We start from the raw sequence: 12,691 nt of genomic DNA on the forward strand, positions 1-12,691 counted from the left end.
GGGGGGGGGGTGCGGGGGTCCGGCCCCGCCTGACCCCCGGTGACCCCGGCACAGCCGCTCCCGCCCCGCCGCGGTCCCCGGGGACCCCTCAGCCCCCTCGCCATCCTGCGGGGAGGCGGAGAGGGACCCCCGCAGCATCCCCTTGCCGTGGCGGGGGTCCCGCCGCGCCCCAGCCCCGCCGGGGGTACCGCCTCCCCCTGCCGCTGCATCCCCATCCCGTACAAAGGCCCGCGGGAGCGGAGGGTTCGGGGAGATGAGGGGCACCCGGCTGCTCAGAGGGCTTGGCGGCGCTTTGTTGGTTTGAATGTTTTAAAATTTGGGGCTTTTTCTTTTTTTTTTTTTTTTTTTTTTTTTTTCTCTTTTGGGCAATAAGGCGGCGGCGGGTTATTTATAGCCGCGGCTGTTGCTCGTTGGTGTAGCGAGAGCGAAAGGGGCCGTGCCGCCGGGCGGAAAAAAAAGTCCCAAAAAAATCAAAACGAGGAGCAAAAAAGTCCAAAAAAAAAAAAAAAAAAAAGGGGGGGGGAATGGAAGGTGTGAGGGCGAGGGGGCGGGAGGAGGAGGATGGCAGCCTTCCTCCCGGTACAGCGGTTTGTTCCCAGTGGAGCCACGCAGGAGCATGGCCCCGTCCTGGCAAGGCAGGGAGTGTCCGGAGAGGTCCCTGGAGGGATGCGGGACGTTTTGGGAGCATCCCCATCCTCCCTCATGGAACATCAGCGGGACGGGAGTGATGAAGCCGTGGGATAACCCCTGCAAAGCCAGGGAGTTTTGGGGTGCTCTTTGCCCTGTGACCGCTGCCTCCCCCCACCTTTTCGGTTTTGAGTGAGTGTTTGCAAAAAAAAACCGCTTCCATGCCCCACTCCACGTCATGTGCCCATCCCTGGGGACGCCCCGACACGCTCCAGCACTGGGAAGGGGACACTGGGGTGATTTGTGGGTGGAAAATCGCCCTGCTGAGGTTTTTGTAGGATAAAGGAGGACCAGGAAAACCTCTCCACAATGGGGGGCCAGGAGCAGCTTCTCCCCAGGCCTCCAGCTGTCCTCTGTGTGCCTCCAGCTCTCTGACCAGCAGCATCTTCTCTTTCTCTTCTAAAAGAAATTAAAGATCCCTGAAAAAGAAGTAGGACCCCCCCCCTTTCCTCCTCTTTTGCAGCAGGGCACCCAGCTGGGGCTGGTTTGGGGCAGCAGCTCCGAAACGCTGCGAGCTGGCGGGTGAGATGGAGGAGGAACATTTTTCTTTCGATTAGCGTAATCGTAGGTGTTCGTTGTAATAACAGGAGATAAGATCTTTCAGAGGCACGGAGGATGTTGTCTGGTGTGGGGTTGGTTTGGGATTTTTTTTTTTTGAAGTTTAAAGGGCTTCATTGGGAGATGGATGAGCGGAAGGGGGTGGATGTGGATGGCGCCCACGCACCTGTTTCCGTTGGGAATGAGGGTTTTTTGCCATCAACGACTGAACTTCATTTAGAACAGAGTCATCCTGGTGCTGGGCAGGTGCTCCCCCCGCCCCTGGCTGGGTTTGAAACGGAAATGCAGCATCTTTCACCCACCCCATCCCACAGTGATGGTGCTCCTCAGGTGGGATTCGCTCGGGGGGGGGGTCCCACATTCCTCTCCCACCCTGCCCATGGGTCTGGCACAACTCGATTTTGGCCGGTGATTAATGAGAGGAATGGCTCATTTCCCTGGTGCCCTTTGGATTGTCAGAGGTGTTGGCTGTACCTGCCCTGCCCGCCTGCCCCGGCTCCTGGCTGCCGGGCCGGCCTTCCCGCAGGGAAGTGCAGGAGCAGGGCTGTGGGGGAGGCGGCGGGGATGGACCTCGCGGGCGCAGCGTCGGGCTCAGATCCATCTCTGGGCTCCTGCGCTGAGCGGCTCCGGGGATGCTCTGCTGGGAAAAAAGGGAGGTGGGTTTTGGCAGGGGGTGCGTTCCCCTGAGCACCTCCTGAGCCCCACTTTGGGAATGGGGAGCTTCCAGAGGCAGCAAGCCCTCTCCTAGCAGGGCTGAAAACGGCCAAACCCAGCACTCTGCTCTGCCCAATCAGCCGGGCTGCTCCCTGGCTAATTTTGTTAATTATTATTAATTTCTTTCGTGTGCTGCTGCACATCCTCCTTGAGGAGAGAAGGGGCGATGCCCATGTTTTCCCGGAAGGCACAGGATGCTGCTTTTAAGCTGTGGATCCACTCCACCGGCATCTCCACATCCTTCTCCCAGCCCAGCATCCCACAGGGACGTGCGGGGCTGGCGGAAGCGGGCGCGAGGCCGGGGCTGGCCCGGGTGACGCGCGGCAGGAACCGCTGGCTGTCACATGAGGCCTTCGGGGGGCTGCTTGGCAGCTGCCCCGTGTGGTTTCCTCCTCCTCCTCCTCCTCGGAAAGTCTCGGCTTTGAGGCAGAAATGAGGTACCGATTGAAAAGAAAATGAGGCTCAGAGGAGGAAGGTCTGTGTCGGGGTGAGGGGCAGCCGCTGGTGTGGTAAACACCTCCCTCTTCAAAACTGAAAGGCAAATTCATTGTGTGCAATTATAACAATGCCACGGTCCGGTGCCATGAATATCCACGATCCGGGAAGATAAAAAAGCCTGGACTGGCTGGAGTGCGTTCTTGGTGGGGTTTGCTGAGGCAGTTTCCTCTTCAGCAGGGAAAAAAATTCTCTTTATGAAGGCAGGCTATGAATTTTGTATCCTCCCTGCATTTATCAAATATAAATGCTGGTGACATCCGTGAGCTGAAAGCCCAAACAAGCGGCCTTTGGGATTGGGAAGATTCAGCTCCTGCGCGGGGTGGGAAACGGCTCTTCCAGCCTGTGGTGGTGGGTGAACCTCTGGGCATCCCTTGCAGGGGATGCTCCCCAGCATCCCCACCTGGCTCCAGGCTTTTCCAGCTGGAGTCACAGCTGGGATGAAACCTCCATCCTGCTGATTCTTGGGTATTTGAAAACAAGGCCTGGCCGGTGGGAAGCGCTGACTCAGGGCTTTGGGCCCGAGCTCTCCCTGAGCAACACCCGGAACCGGCTTGTGCTCGGAGTCCCCGCGGGACGCTGGATGGGGAACAGGGCTGAAAGCCTCAGCGATGGGAAATTCCCTTCTCAAAGCTCCTTCCATGCTCTGCCTAAATCCCTCCACGGCCTGAGAGAGTGGCGTTTACTCCCTGGCTTTCTGGAGCTGCGTTTCGGACTGGTGGGATCCAGACCCGTTGCCGAAGGTTTTGTTCTGTGCCGGGTGTAAATCCAGAATTGAAGCAAAAATCAGCTCGGAAAGGCAGGGAGGTGGAGCTGGAGCTGTGCCGGGGGGCTGCGCTCCCGGCTGGTGCTCCCCAGCCCGGCGGCGCCCGGCTCGGCCCTCCCCTGGGTCCCAGCACTCCGTGGCAGTGTCCCCAAGGCTCACGGGTGCCATCAGGCTGGCTTTGGGTGCCATCTCCAGAGGCTTTTCCTGAGCTGGCTGGGAAGGAAACCAACCCAACGCTGTGGTGATGGAAACCCCTCAGGTCCCTGAACTCTGTCCTTGGGGTGAACATCCGAGCCTCGATTTCTCCTCTCTGCTGCCAAAAATAGAGTGATGCGTGCCGTGTCCCTGCCCTGGGGGAAGGTGAGGAAGGTGGCCGGTGGCAGCGTGACGCCTTTTCCGGAATGCTGCAGGCACGTGGTGGAACCAGGGCCACGTTCTCACCGCGCTCTTCCTCCCCGCTCTTGTGCCCCTTATCTCCTTCCTCCTCCCGTCCCTCAGCCTTGCCCCCCGTTTCACTTCCTCCTTCCCAAAATACTCCGAGCTGCTGACGGCGGGGCTGGCAGCGGTGACCGCCGATGGCCCCGGCAGATGACATGAATTAATAAATATTGGGGTGGGCTTTGGGGGTTGCTCTGCCTGTGTCCCCCTCTGTGCCCCCAGCCCGGCACGACCCCGCTGCCCCAGCCCAAGAAAGCCTGGTTTGATTCCGGGGCCGGTGACTTCATCCCTTCCCGGGGGCTGGAGCGGCGGGAATAAAGCCGGGTTTGTTCCCCTCCCACACACCCATCCCAGAGCACGGCACCCCCGGTCAGTGCATCCCCCTGGGGTTTGGGAGCTGCACGTTCCAGAGTCCCAGTGGCTTTTAGCTTGCAGGGAGCAGTTTTGGTTTATTTCTTTTGGATCCCAGGCCTGGGAAGCTCTCAGGGCTGGATGTTTCCATGTGTGGGTCACCAGGGAGCGCAGGGCTCTGGCTGTGTAGCCTGGGAGAGGAGTGGGATGGGCCTCCTGGAGGTCATCTCCATTCCCTTCCCTTCTCTGGGCATCTCCATCCGTCCACACCGTGCTGGATTTTTCCTTGGTGCAGATGCTGCACTCCAAAACTCCGTCCTTAAGAAGCTGTATCCGTGCAAATGCCTCCTAATCCGGGTGAGCCGCTCCGCGCTGCTCCCGCCCCTGACTGCAGGGGCTGAGCAGGCCCGGAGCTCCCACTTCCACCTCAGTCTGGGGGTATTTTGGAAGCAGCACCTCGGGCAGGACCTGTTCTTGGCGGGAGAAGAGACGCTCACCTGGCCCGCGACGTCCTTCGTGGGGGGCTGCTCCCGCTGCATCCTCCTCACACCCCATTCCTGCCCCGTTCTCAGCCGTCCTCTCCCCCGCGCAGGTCTCATGGTACCGAGTGACGCGTCCCCCCTGTGAGATTCGCGCCCCAACCTCCTGAGAAGATGTCAGGGATGCAGGTGAGCTCTGGCTGAGGAGAGGCAGGGATGGGGCCCTCCAGAGGCGGCCCCAGCGCTCAGGAGGGACCCAGGGACACTTGGTTTAAATAGATCCCACTTGGGTTCGCATCGGAGGGACCCACTGTGAGGGGGTGGGGATCCCCTGAGGGTCAGGGGGTGCCGGGGGTGGGTGAGACCCCCGTGCGAGGCTCTGATGGCATTCCCTGTTCCCTGCCAGGCCGTGTGGCCGTCCGGTACAGAATGTATCGCCAAGTACAACTTCCACGGTACCGCCGAGCAGGACCTGCCCTTCAGCAAAGGAGACGTCCTCACCATTGTCGCTGTCACCAAGGTGAGGTGTCCCCGCCGCCCCCCGCGCCGGGATTTCCGTGGGATGCCATCCCTGCAGCCCGTGACATGGGCCGGCGGCAGCCCCTGGTCCTGGCAGTCCCGCTGGGCGGGAATCGGGCCACACGTTCAGTTAATTAATTCATGGCCTCATTAGTTAAGGTTTCTCTGAAATGTAAGCGCCTCCCGGGAGGTGGAGGAGGGATGGGAGAGGCAGCGGTGCTGGGCTCCACTCTGGGGCAGGAGAAGAAGGGCTGTGGGTTTGGGAGGCTCCAGGATGCCCGGCAGGTTGGGAGAGGGATCACAATGAGCCCTGTGGGGCCACCAGCACTGGGGTTTGCTGGTCCCAGCACCGACCCCGATCCCCTGCTCATCCCACCCTTCCTGCAGCCAACAAGGGGGTAGCGGGGTGCCTGGGAAACCCCCAGGGCAGCGCTGACACCACCCTGGGCTCCTTGGGTGGGATGCGGCCGTGCCCAGTGGCCACGGGCTCGTGGTGACGTGGCACTGTCCCCACAGGATCCCAACTGGTACAAGGCGAAGAACAAGGTGGGCCGGGAGGGCATCATTCCCGCTAACTACGTCCAGAAGCGGGAAGGGGTCAAAGCTGGGATCAAGCTCAGCCTCATGCCGTGAGTATCCAAGCAGGACTCTGCCGAGGTGGGTGGGGGGAGGTGGCTTGGGCCGGAGCACCCGTGTGGCCAGAGCTGTGTCCCAGCAGGAGGGACGTTCCTCACAGGGCGCAGCGAGGTCGGAAGGCACAAGGGACAGAGGCTCGGGCTTTCCAGCAGCGTGAATTTGGGATTGGCACTTGCTGCTGGGGAGAGCTCTGAGTGTTTTGGGAGCTGCCTGCAGAGTGATGCCTGGTTGGATTGCGTTTTAAATTGGGGGGTTTTTTTTACCCAAAGCTGGGGTTGTAAAGATTGCTCTGGGAGGAAGAGGGAGAGTTGGAATGGGCTGCAGGAGGGAAGGGAGATGGATGGGTTTGATGTTCCTGCTGCATCCCAGAGCTGCCAGTGACTCCCAGCCTGGAGGAGCCAGGGGAGGAACCTCCTAGGAGTGTGAGAGGGGCTGAATCCCAGTTCGGGGCCAGGAGGAGGGGAGCAGGATGCCGTGGAAGGAGCTGTGTCGTGGACTGGGTGGGGACAGCAAGGCAGAGCTCGGACAGGCCGTCCCCGTGCAGGCAGGGACAAAAGCTGCTCCACGTCCAAACGCAGCCCCACGGGGGCCCAGCCAGCACATCCCCAGCCCTTCCCCCGCTCCGTGCCCCGCTGCAGGTGGTTCCACGGGAAGATCACGCGGGAGCAGGCGGAGCGGCTGCTGTACCCCCCCGAGACGGGGCTGTTCCTGGTGCGGGAGAGCACCAACTACCCCGGGGACTACACCCTGTGCGTCAGCTGCGAGGGCAAGGTGGAGCACTACCGCATCATCTACTCCTCCAGCAAGCTCAGCATCGACGAGGAGGTCTACTTCGAGAACCTCATGCAGCTGGTGGAGGTGAGGCCTCAGCTGTCCTCTCTGTCCAGCCCCAGCAGGGGGACATAATGGGGACATCAGAGCTTGTGGGGGCTGCAGGCCTGGAGCTTGGGAGGTGCTGGGACCTTCTGTGCTGACCCCCTGGGGTGGGGGTGCTGGGGACAGACCCCTGGGGCCGGCGGTGGGGTGAGCAGGTGACAGAGGGACCGGCAGGAGGAGGGACGGGGACCCTCGGCCGCCACCAGGCGCATCCGTGGCCTGGTGCTGCCACCTGGTGGGATCTCGGAGCCCGGCACCGCCTTGGCGGGACCCCCGGGCCAGGCTGTCACCGACCCGCGCACCGTGTCCCCCAGCATTACACCACGGACGCGGACGGGCTCTGCACCCGCCTCATCAAGCCGAAGCTGATGGAGGGGACGGTGGCAGCGCAGGACGAGTTCTCCCGCAGTGAGTGGCCGTGCCCCGGCCCCGGTCCCTGGGCACCCCCACCAGCACCCCCTCACTCCCCCTTGTCCCCCGTGCAGGCGGCTGGGCCCTCAACATGAAGGACCTCAAGTTGCTACAGATCATTGGCAAAGGGGAATTCGGAGGTGAGCCCGCTGTCCCCAGCCCGCGGTGGCCCTAAGTGGGGGGGGAGTTGGCTTCTCTGTAGCCCCCCCCCAGGGTGATGGTGGGGCCCCAGGAGGCTGGGATGCTCCCCAGTGCCTCCTGTGCCCGTCTCTCCTGGCCCGCAGACGTGATGCTGGGGGATTACCGGGGGAACAAAGTCGCCGTGAAGTGCATTAAAAACGACGCCACAGCGCAGGCCTTCCTGGCGGAGGCGTCCGTCATGACGTGAGTGTCACCACCAGCGGGGGCACAGCGCGAGGGAGGGGGCACCTCTGTCCCTGTGAGCTGGGGGGGTGCTCCCTGATACCCCACGGGGACCGTGGGAGCCCCTCTTGTCCCCAAAGCCCTGCCCTGAGCCCTCCTGTGCCGCGCAGGCAGCTCCGACACAGCAACCTGGTGCAGCTGCTGGGGGTGATCGTGGAGGAGAAGAGTGGCCTTTACATCGTCACCGAGTACATGGCCAAGGTGAGACCCCCACCCCGGCCACCTGCCCCCCCACTCTGTCCCCTTGTCCCCCCCACAGTCCTGGGGCTTCACCCTGGCAGACCAGCGGGGTCATCCCAACTCGGGTGGCATCTCCCTGGAGCCACAGTGGGGCTTGGAGGTGGCTGTCCCATCCTGGCTTCCAGGGAGGGTTGGCATCCCTGGATCCGCCCCTGAGGGAGGGGATTCCTTGTGTCCTGCCCCTCCTTTGAAAGGACATTTCCCCGGGTCCTGCCGCATGGTAAAGGGACATCTTCCCCGTGAGGGAGGGACATCCCCCGGGTCCTGTCCCATCTTAAAGGGACATCATCCCTTTGCAAGGAGGGTCCTGCCCCATGAGGGAGGGCAGCAGGTGGGCTGCTGCCCCTGCTGACCCCATCTCTCTCTCCATCCCTGCGCCCAGGGCAGCCTAGTAGACTACCTGCGGTCGCGCGGGCGGTCGGTGCTTGGGGCAGACTGCCTGCTCAAGTTCTCCTTGTAAGTACCGGGCAAAGCCATGCCTGCCACCCTGGCCCACCCCTACCTGCATTTTGGGGCTGCCCTGCCAACCCCCTTGTGCTCCCCACCCCTCCCAGAGATGTGTGCGAAGCCATGGAGTACCTGGAAGCCAACAACTTCGTGCACCGGGACCTGGCGGCGAGGAACGTGCTGGTCTCGGAGGACAACATCGCCAAGGTCAGCGATTTCGGGCTCACCAAGGAAGCCTCCTCCACGCAGGACACAGGGAAGCTGCCGGTCAAGTGGACGGCGCCAGAAGCACTTAGAGAAAAGGTGGGGGAGCAGAGGGGGCCCTGGAGCGCATGGATACGGTGGAAGCCGCAGGAGGGGGGGAACATTCCAGGCTGCCCCAAATTTTCCATGCAGACGTGGCACTTGAGCGCCGCTTCCCACTGTCTGACCCCAAAACCAGCTGCCCTGAGGGTGGGGGAGATCTGCTGCCTGCCATCCCTGCCTGAGCCCGCTCACGGGGCTTCTCTCCCCTCCCTCCCTCCCTGCAGAAATTCTCCACCAAGTCGGACGTGTGGAGCTTCGGGATCCTCCTCTGGGAAATCTACTCCTTTGGGCGAGTGCCTTATCCGAGAATTGTAAGTGATGAGCACCCCCTCGGGGCTGGGTTTGGGGCGAGCTGAGCCCATTTGTGGGGGGAGCCCTTCCCTCACATCCCGAATCCCCCCAGCCCCTGAAGGACGTGGTGCCCCGCGTGGAGAAGGGCTATAAGATGGACGCTCCGGACGGTTGTCCGGCCGTCGTCTACGAGGTGATGAAGAAGTGCTGGACCCTGGACCCCGGCCACCGGCCGTCCTTCCACCAGCTCCGAGAACAGCTAGTGCATATCAAAGAGAAGGAGCTCTACCTGTGAGGGGGGGCTCTGCCACCCCACAGCCGGAGGGGACCCACGCTGGGGGGGACCAGGGCGTGGGCAGCCCCCCTGCCCCGCCCCGGCACCAGGAGGGAGCCCTGGGGGTGTGTCCCCCCCACCCCAGTTCCCCCGGTTGCTTCCAAACTTCCAAATCTGTCAGTTTTTATTTTTATTTTCTAGGTTTGGGGTTGTATTTTGTTTTGGTCTCCCAGGCTCTTTTTTTTTTTTTTTAATTTTTGTGGGTGTTTTTTTGTTGTTTTCTCAGTTTTGGGGGGCATTTATTGTTTTGGGGGTTTTTTTTGTTGTTGTTGTTGTTTTTTTATTATTTCAAGCAGGGCCCAGCTGAGCGTTGGGCGTTTTACTAAAGTACGAATCTTATTTTTTAATGTAATTAAAAGAAGAAAAAAAAAAAAAAAAGACAAGAAAAAAGAAAGAGAGAAGAAGGTTGCTAAAAGGAGAATAATAATAAATAAACCAATGAAATGGACACATGAAAAGGAAACCCCCAGCGACAGAAGTGATGGTTGACGGGGAGACGCTGGACTCGCCGCCCGGTCGGGAGAGCGCGGCCGCGTCCCCGCCAGACGCTTTTTTTTTTGGGTTGTTTTGCTTTAAACTCGTTGCAATGTTTGCATGCTGTCTCCAGAGGCCTTTTTTTCCAGTCCTGTCCAGTGCTTTATTCTCATGTAATGCTACCGACTGTGAGATTAAAAAACTGTAATAAAAAAACCATTCCATACGGACGCGGCACATCCCGCCTCAGCCCCCCTCTGTTGCCAGCGCTGCTCCCTGCGGGTCCTGGGATCCCCCTGGCAGGGGAAGAAGGGGGAACAGGCCCCTCCCTCCTCCCAGGGTCCCCAAATCGGTGGGGATGAGTAGCTTGGGCAGCACTTGGCTCCATCCTGCCTATGAGAACTGGCACGGCTGTGACAGCGGTGAAACTGCCAAGTGATGCCAAAGCTCCCCTCTAGTCCAGGCTTTACTTTCTGATGCTCAGACCAGGCAGGGGATGCAGTTTGGGGCTGATTGCTGGCCCTCAAGAACCTTACTGCCTTCCCTGCGTGTCTCAGCCAAGGGGCTGAAGCCACCTGTGCAGCAGGACCCCCATGGCCCGAGCCCAAAGGAGTTGTCCCCGTGGAATCCCTGGAGGGAGCTGGGTGGAGGTGGCGTCTGACACGGCAGGTTTAGAATAGTTCCCTTCATCCCCAGGGAATTATTCAGCGTTAAACGATGCTCAGAGCATCGACTCTGCCGGCTGCCTGCTTGGCAAGCCCCGGGCGGGAGCTCTCCGCCTGCTTTGGACCAGGATTGAGACCGAGACTCCTCTTGGAGGGGGGTTAAAGGGAAAAATGGGGGGTGCTGGGCCCCGGGCCCAGCTCGGGGGTGTGTGGGATGGGGGGTGGAGCGCGCAGAGGAGAGATGTGCTGCTGACCCCCTTCCCGGAGAGCTCGGTGCGTCCGGATGGCCGGAGGGGACAGGGCAGGGATGAGGGATGTGATGTGGCTCGGTAGGGTTTCCTCTCCCCCGGGCTCACCCCGCTCCCCGAGTCCACATCCCCCCCGTTCCTCCCAGCGCTCCGGCAGGGCCCAGCCGGATAAGCAGCTTTACTTTTTGGGCTTATGAGGATTAAAGTCATTTACAGGCAAAGCCTGCAAGAAACGGCTTTGGGAATGGCAGAAATACCCAGAACCTTCACGTGATGGGAGCCAGCAGGGAGGGGTCTGCTCCTGTCCCCCACCGTGTCCCCCTCCTGTCCCCTTGCCCTGGGCTACTGCTGGGCCAGCTGTCGAAAAAGGGGGAAAACTCACCCAAAAATCATTCGGACCTTTGATTTTCCTCCAAATGGCACCACACTTCATGTTTTTGAGACTGTGCCTGGTCTCGGGGCTGGTGTTTGGTGCCTCAACGTCCTCCGAGATGTAGTTGAAGGATGCTGAGAGAGAACTGCGGGAAGAAATCGCCTCCTTCACTACAAATCAGGGAGTTTAACCCTGCCCACCCCCTCCTGCCACTACCGTGCCTCAGTTTCCCCGCCCTGAGAGGGTCGCTGCTGCCACTGGGTCTCCCTCGCTTTGGGCTGCTGCTCATCCTGGATCCCTCTAGGTGATTTCTCCCCAGGGATTTTGGGGTCCTTTCCATCAGCGGCAGCGTGGGCAGAGGGGACAGGCTGAGCGGCACCCCGGGGCTCCCGAGTGCTGGCTCACATCGCGTCCCCTTCCTCCTCCTCCTCTTCCTCCTCCCATGGGCAGCGAGGTGGGCGCTGGGCCCAGCGGTGTCAGCTCCCGTCCTGCTCACACTCCGGTGGTCAATCACCGGCGGCAGCGGCGTGCGGGGCGTTGTTCCCGCAGCCTCCGCGGCGTGGCCGTGCCGTGGCACAGGGACCCCTCGCCGCGCCTCCGCCCGAGGAGGGAACGGGGACACGCGGCTTTAAGAAGCGCTGGAAAATCCAGCTTTCCGTTCTGGCAGCTCTCCTGCCTCTCCCCTCCACAGCGCAGAGCGGGATCCCAGCTCCTCCGGCTGGAGCTTGGTATCCCGCACGGATCAGGACAGGGCTGGGCAGAGCTGGGATTGGGTGTGTGGAAGCTGCCGGGAGTGAAAGGACCGTCTCCAAAGCCGCACATCGTTTGCTTTTCCATCCCTGCCCATCACCTGCAGCCCACACGGGCTCCCGAGCCGAGGCATCGCTTCCAGCACCGGCCCTGGCTCCCTCTGCTCCCAGCAGAGATCCTCTCTCTTCCCCGTTAGGGCTCCTTCCACGAGCTTTGGCTCTTCCCCGTGTCCCCACATCCTGCCTGCCTTCTCCCCGGTACCCCCAGAGAGCCTTCCTCTCCCTGAACACCCAAAAATCCCGGTCTCCCTTCAGAGGAACCCGATTTCAGCTTCAGCAGCTGCTTGCTTCTCATTTCCCCGGATGGCAAAGCCTCCATCCCAAGAGGAGGGGGTGCAACGAGCCCCCACTTGTAATTACTTGGTTCCCTCAGTGCTGCTTGGGGCTAATTACCAGCTCTAATTACGCCCCTTCTGCTCCATCCTTGGAGCACGGGCTTCCCAACCCCTGGCCTCCCTCGCCGGCATCTGTGCGCTGCCGGCACCTCCTCCCCCTCCACGATCGACTTTATCACAAGGACTATTTTTAGCGTGATGTACAAAGCCATTCCCATCGCCGTTCCGTGGCGTTCACCTCTTCAGCTCCTCTCTCTCTCCCCCCCCCCCCCCTTTTTTTTGTTTGTTTTTTTTTTCTCTTTCTGAGCACTCCAGGAAATGAAGGCAAGGCTGGGAAGATCCCCCGTGGGAATGCTGCATGTGTGTGGCCGTGTGTGTGTTGGGGCTGGCGTGTGCCTTTGCTCCGGGCTTGCTCTCCACCACCGGCACGAAGCAGCACATGGCTCCCCATGTGCCTGTTTACATGCTCTGTATGTCTGTCCGGCTGCATTTGTGTCACTGCTTGGGTGCAGAGACCGCCGTGGGAGCCCCCCCGCCACCCCCAGCACCTCCCTCCTCTTCCTCACCTCCCACAGCACCCCTCTTCCCGGCAGGAATCGCAGCCACCCGGCTCCCTGCTGTGACCCGCTTCCCCCTCTTGTGCCAAAGCACCCACGGCACCCCGAAACCTCTGTAACCCCTGGGACAGGGGCTGTATGTGCCGTGTGACAGGGCCATTCCCAGCCCAAACCCCATCCCTCGGGATGGATGGATGCTCTCTATGACAGGGCCATTCCCAGCCCAAATCCCATCCCTCAGGATGGATGGATGCTCTGT

The 12,691-nt window shown here is 61.1% G+C and overlaps 1 protein-coding gene and 1 long non-coding RNA gene across 4 annotated transcripts; one reads left to right on the forward strand and one right to left on the reverse strand.

The window, feature by feature from the left end:
• Nucleotides 1–4,244: 4,244 nt before the first annotated feature.
• On the forward strand, nt 4,245–9,682 carry CSK (C-terminal Src kinase). The gene is made up of 12 exons (XM_042021760.1): nt 4,245–4,677; nt 4,895–5,008; nt 5,524–5,636; nt 6,282–6,501; nt 6,834–6,927; nt 7,005–7,070; nt 7,215–7,314; nt 7,464–7,554; nt 7,976–8,049; nt 8,148–8,343; nt 8,571–8,657; nt 8,750–9,682. The coding sequence occupies exons 1-12, from the start codon at nt 4,663–4,665 to the stop codon at nt 8,930–8,932; spliced, it is 1,353 nt and encodes a 450-aa protein (XP_041877694.1). The 5' UTR covers nt 4,245–4,662; the 3' UTR covers nt 8,933–9,682.
• On the reverse strand, nt 9,210–12,393 carry LOC121661500. 3 transcript variants are annotated; one of them, XR_006014987.1, is made up of 3 exons: nt 11,934–12,393; nt 10,741–10,876; nt 9,210–9,631 (listed from the first exon to the last, which is right to left on the reverse strand). It is a non-coding gene; the product is annotated as an uncharacterized LOC121661500 (long non-coding RNA). The 3 variants fall into 3 exon arrangements; XR_006014988.1 differs by having other exon boundaries at nt 11,137–12,393; XR_006014986.1 differs by having other exon boundaries at nt 10,741–12,393.
• Nucleotides 12,394–12,691: the final 298 nt, after the last annotated feature.

The sequence above is a fragment of the Corvus kubaryi genome, unplaced genomic scaffold (genome assembly GCF_017639235.1).
Source record: "Corvus kubaryi isolate FWS band 111438036 unplaced genomic scaffold, C.kubaryi_AGA036_p1.0 37172, whole genome shotgun sequence".
In the NCBI taxonomy this organism is placed as follows: domain Eukaryota; kingdom Metazoa; phylum Chordata; class Aves; order Passeriformes; family Corvidae; genus Corvus; species Corvus kubaryi.

Bases quoted from the DNA above. Each gene is read 5' to 3' on its own strand.
- CSK (XM_042021760.1), top strand. The intron at 7,555-7,975 runs GTGAGACCCCCA...CCCTGCGCCCAG, and splicing joins TCACCGAGTACATGGCCAAG to GGCAGCCTAGTAGACTACCT. The intron at 8,344-8,570 runs GTGGGGGAGCAG...CCCTCCCTGCAG, and splicing joins CAGAAGCACTTAGAGAAAAG to AAATTCTCCACCAAGTCGGA.